This window comes from Piliocolobus tephrosceles, chromosome 8 (assembly GCF_002776525.5).
Source record: "Piliocolobus tephrosceles isolate RC106 chromosome 8, ASM277652v3, whole genome shotgun sequence".
NCBI lineage: Eukaryota > Metazoa > Chordata > Mammalia > Primates > Cercopithecidae > Piliocolobus > Piliocolobus tephrosceles.
In genome coordinates, this window is record NC_045441.1 from 138,897,957 (window position 1) to 138,903,431 (window position 5,475).

A 5,475-nucleotide genomic window follows, 5' to 3' on the forward strand; every position below is an offset into this window, starting at 1 on the left:
CACCGGGTTAGCCAGGATGGTCTCGATCTCCTGACCTCGTGATCCGCTCATCTTGGCCATTTGAGTTTTATAAGAATGTCCTTGAAGTAGGTGATACCACTTCTATCTTATGGATTCGGACACTGAGTCTCAGAATGGTTAAGTGGCCTCTACAGATCAGCTAATGGGTGCAGAGCAGAAGGTGAACCAGGTCAGAGTTCAAGACCATGGTCATACCCACCACATCATGCTTCTCTGTTAACTTCACCAGGCACTGGGTGCATCACGAGTCCCACAAATGAAGTTTTCTAGTTTGTCTTCTGTGATATTACTTTCAGAGTACCATGTATACCATACATTATATTTGCTTGTATGCTCTAGACATTTCTACTTCATTGCATTTTATAGGGCAATGCTTCCCAAACTTGGCTACTCATTAGAATTACTGTGACATTTGATGAATACAGATTTCTAAGCTCCATCCTTTGAGATTCTGATTTAATAGGTCTAGATTGGGTCCCAGAGATCTGTATTTTTTAAACATCTGACCATTACTATTAATTATGAGATTTCCTTCAACTTTGAAACATGCTTATTTACTATGGTTTCTAACATATCTGACTCCTTGTGGTTCCCAATGGTAAAAAAAAAATTCAAGGAACTAAAAGAGGTCTCTAGGTTTGTCTCAGAGATGGAACAGGAAGATCCTGGGAAAGCGTTCCTTGTTCTAATCTAGTCTGGGTCTAGCACTTGAGTAGCTCAAATTCATTGGCGGCAATTTGAGTCAAAAAGAGAATGTCTTTTCTTGCTGTTCTCCTGTCCACTCTGTGTGGGAGTTGAACATTAATGTGTTGCTTTCTGTCCCAACAGAACCAGTGGGAGCCTGTGTCAGGAAAGCATGTCAGAGCAGAGCTGCCAGATGTCCGAATTGCGGCTCCTCCTCCTGGGGAAATGCCGCTCGGGAAAAAGTGCCACAGGAAATGCCATTCTGGGCAAAGATGTGTTCAAGTCCAAGTTCAGTGATCAGATAGTGACCAAAATGTGCCAGAGAGAGAGTCAGGTCCTGAGAGAAAGGAAGGTTGTGGTCATTGACACCCCTGACCTTTTCTCCTCAGTAGCTTGTGCTGAAGACAAGCAACGCAACATCCAACGCTGCTTGGAGCTCTCTGCCCCCAGCCTCCATGCTCTGCTCTTGGTAATTGCCATCGGCCATTTCACAAGGGAGGATGAGGAAACAGTCACGGGCATCCAACAAGTGTTTGGAGCTGAAGCCAGGAGGAACATCATTATTGTCTTCACCCGGAAGGATGATTTGGGGGATGACTTGCTGCAAGATTTCATTGAAAACAACAAATCTCTCAAGCAGTTGGTTCAAGACTATGAGGGCCGATACTGCATTTTCGACAACAAGGCCAATAGTAAGGATGAGCGGATCACCCAGGTGTCGGATCTCCTTTGTAAGGTTGAGTGTTTGGTGAATATGAACGGAGGACCCTATCAGGTGAACTTCAAAACTGAAGGCAGCAGGTTTCAAGTAAGAATTTTGTTAATATCTTGAAAGATTCCTATGTTGCTGAAGCTAGTGGGATGAAAATGGGTACAAATAAATGAAATATTGCATTGTGTGATGGAACATGGGTTTTGTTGAATAAGGTGATTATACATAATTTGCTGGATTAAGAGGTAACAGATTGTAGGGTACTTTAAGTATCAGCCTGAGGACTTTAGGCTTTATTAGCAAATTAATGGACAAATTTAAGCCTTTATCTTACTTGTTCCCTCATATTATTCAACACAATGATTTGTTAGACTCTCTCTTCCCCTGACTTCAATATAATTGCCCTCTTCTTGTTTGTTTGTTTGTTTTTCCCTCTTTTTCTGGCTATTCCAAAGATCGCTGAGTCCTTCTCTTATCTCTGACCTCTAAAAATGAACATCCTCAGGGGTTGGTTCTGGCCTTCCTCAATTCTTTGTACTCTCTTCTCAGATGATCCCACACTTTTATGGCATTGAGATTCATCTACTACTAACAGTTTTCAAATGAGTAGTAACTCTAGTCCAAATCTGTCCTCTGAGTTCTTCCTCCTTTACACAATTGCTGCTGGGGATCTCCACTTGTCTCTCTTATACTTTCTTACACTTAATATGTCCACATTTTTGATTTTCTCTCTTAAATCTATAAGATTTCTCCTTCATACTTCGGAAAAGGGCTGTGATGTTCACCATGCACTTTGTACTCACACACCCCAATGTCAGCTCCGCTACCCTGGTAGCTCTCCTTGGAGAGCCAAGAAATCATCAGGTCTTGCGGGATCAATATACCCAGAATCCATCTGCTTCTCTCCATCCCACTCCCACCACCTGGTCCAAGCCTACATCATTTCTTGCCTATACTATTTTAACGTAATGATTTTCTCCTCTTGTATTCTTGGGCTTTATCCCGCAATCCATCTCACACATTACAACCAGGGTGAGATTTTATTTAAGCTTTTGATGTGAAAGGAAAATGTATTTGTAACTAAGGAAGATACAAAAATGCAGTCTTCTGCCTTAGAGGTGCTTACACTTCAATTGGAGTGGCTGATGCATAAGAAACAAAGCGCTCCCGGCTGAGTGTGAGGGGGATGCTAGCACAGCGGATTCGGCACGGGGAAGCCCCAGAGGGTGTACAGCAGGCACATGCTGAGCCTGGGGGACGTTCAGGTCAGAGAGAGACTGACTGTTCAGAGGGAAGAGTAATAAGCCCAAGCAGCACAGAAATAAGAGGGAAATCATTTACTGAATGCCCATTAAATTCTAGACACAGACATGAATTAATTAAGCCCTCGTGACAACCCTATGGACAGATGCTCTACACATGAGGAAACTGAGGCTCAAGAGAGCTGATGACACTTGCTCTCTTGTCTCCTAGCCTGAGTGCTCCCTCCTCTGTGGCAATCTGTCTCTTGCTTGAGGGCTGCATGGAACAGGGATGTCAGTAGAGAGAAGAATGGGCATGTAGTAAGTTTCCTACAATGAAACCCTCTTGTTTAACATGCTCCAGTGACTTCCTGCTGATCGTAAGGTAAAGTTCAGAATCCCCAATTGGCTTGACTCCTTGCCCTGTGCTCTGCTGTCTATGCCTTGGCCCTGCTGGCCTTCCTGTTTTCCCCTGAGTTACACTCACATCTACTCCTGAGCCTCAAGCCTGCGATTCTCTCTGCACTGACTCTTCCTCTCCCCACTCCCACCCTGTACCACGTTTGCTTTTATTACTCCATCTGCATCAGCTAAAAGTCACTTCCTCAGGGAGTCCTCCCTGACCGTCCTGGCTCTCAGGCCTTGGAATGAGCCCCACAGTTTCCTTTCCTCATGGCAATGTCACCACCATATGAAGTGATTTCACTGGTTGTCTCCCTACAAACTCCATGAGTGCAGAAGAAATCATAACTGTTTTGTTGACTACAGCATCTTAGTTTTGTCTTCTGTAAAGCAGAGATAATAATCACATGTATGTTAGGAGTTGCTCTGAGAATTAAATGAAATGCTTACAAAGTTGTTAACAAATGCTTGAAACTTGGTAGGTGTTCAGTAATTATGCTGTTATTATTATGATTATGAAAATGCCTGAGGATTAAATAAATTAAGGAATCATTAAGAACTTTAACAACCCAGAGACTGAGTCAGAGCTATAGTTTGAGGACTCTGTGCCCTGGAAATAAAAAAAAAAATTAGTATACATAAAGATAGATGTACAAGAATAGTTAGCACAGATCAGAAATAACCTGAAGATTGATCAATCAAAAGATAGTCGAATCAGTTATGCATGTCCGTACTATGGAATAAATTCTATCTACTTAAAGAATGACGTAGTTCTATCTATATTGACTTTTACAGATGTACAGAATGCTTTGTTAAGCAGATTGTAGAAGGAATAACTTAATAGGTCTTCATATGTTCATGTATGCTTGTATGTATTTGTATGAACATAGAAAAAGATAGAAGGATATATACCAGTTAACAACTATTACTTTTCTGGTGGAGTGGGAATGCAAAGATCATTAATTTTTATATTATGGACATTTACCTTGTAACGATCTTTTGCATTTAGAGAACATTAAAGAATTTGAACTGCGCTATGTAAGGTTAAAGAAATCTGATAATGACAGCTAAATGGAGAGGATGCAGGGAGAGGGATGGTTGAGGGTATCAGTGATATTGGGCAAAGCCAGGCAAGAAAGCAGAGGAAAGGTTTCCTTGGCTGGCATGAAGGTTTAACAAAGATAAGGTTAAAACGAAATCTAGGAAGCTTCTAAGACTAGCAGGTTCATCAAGATTGCATACTGTTTTTTCACCTCCTTTCTTGATTCCACAACAGTAAATATTTTGGAACTAAGTATAAGGATTCCCCAGGCAGGAGAAGGGGATGTCAGTTATGTGTTTGGTTCTCTATCCTGTTGTCTCCATTTGCCAGACTTGGGGGTGTGGGGGACAGGATTCCAAATTATACTGGACAATTAACCTCAGGTTAGAAGAAGCTTCCTTTCCATACTGGGAGTAGTGAGGGAAGGAGACATTGGAAACATCACCTTCTCCGAGAACCAGTCATAGCAGCCTCAGGGGATCTAAGGATCCAATGCCATTGTGGACAGGTCCACAAAGAGCAACAAAGACCATGACCAGGGCCTTGATTTGACCACATCTGACTTAGCAGATCACTCTGAATTAATACTTCAATTTCCCTTTTTTTTTTTTTTTTGTTTGTGGAAGATGAAGTTTTAGATCTGTGTGCACTATTTTGTTCCTTTATTTTCTTTTTCTTTTCTTTTTTTTTTTATTATTATACTTTAAGTTCTAGGGTACATATGCATAATGTGCAGGTTTTTTACATATGTATACTTGTGCCATGTTGGTGTGCTGCACCCATCAACTCTTCAGCACCCATCAACTCGTCATTTACATCAGGTATAACTCCCAATGCAATCCCTCTCCCATCCCCCCTCCCCATGATAGGCCCCGGTGTGTGATGTTCCCCTTCCCGAGTCCAAGTGATCTCATTGTTCAGTTCCCACCTATGAGTGAGAACATGCGGTATTTGGTTTTCTGTTCTTGTGATAGTTTGCTAAGAATGATGGTTTCCAGCTGCATCCACGTCCCTACAAAGGACACAAACTCATCCTTTTTTATGGCTGCATAGTATTCCATGGTGTATATATGCCACATTTTCTTAATCCAGTCTGTCACTGATGGACATTTGGGTTGATTCCAAGTCTTTGCTATTGTGAATAGTGCCACAATAAACATACGTGTGCATGTGTCTTTATAGCAGCATGATTTATGATCCTTTGGGTATATACCCAGTAATGGGATGGCTGGGTCATATGGTACATCTAGTTCTAGATCCTTGAGGAATTGCCATACTGTTTTCCATAATGGTTGAACTAGTTTACAATCCCACCAACAGTGTAAAAGTGTTCCTATTTCTCCACATCCTCTCCAACACCTGTTGTTTCCTGA

At 41.7% G+C, this 5,475-nt stretch overlaps 1 protein-coding gene across 5 annotated transcripts in view; it reads left to right on the top strand.

Moving 5' to 3' along the window:
• GIMAP8 (GTPase, IMAP family member 8) overlaps positions 1 to 5,475 on the top strand; it is a 30,498-nt gene that overhangs the window by 11,977 nt on the left and 13,046 nt on the right. For all 5 annotated transcript variants that reach the window (XM_023225320.3, XM_023225323.3, XM_023225321.3 and 2 more), the window contains one exon: positions 850 to 1,513. In XM_023225320.3, coding sequence (XP_023081088.1) covers positions 850 to 1,513 — 664 coding nt within the window. The remainder of the gene's footprint in view (positions 1 to 849; positions 1,514 to 5,475) is intronic.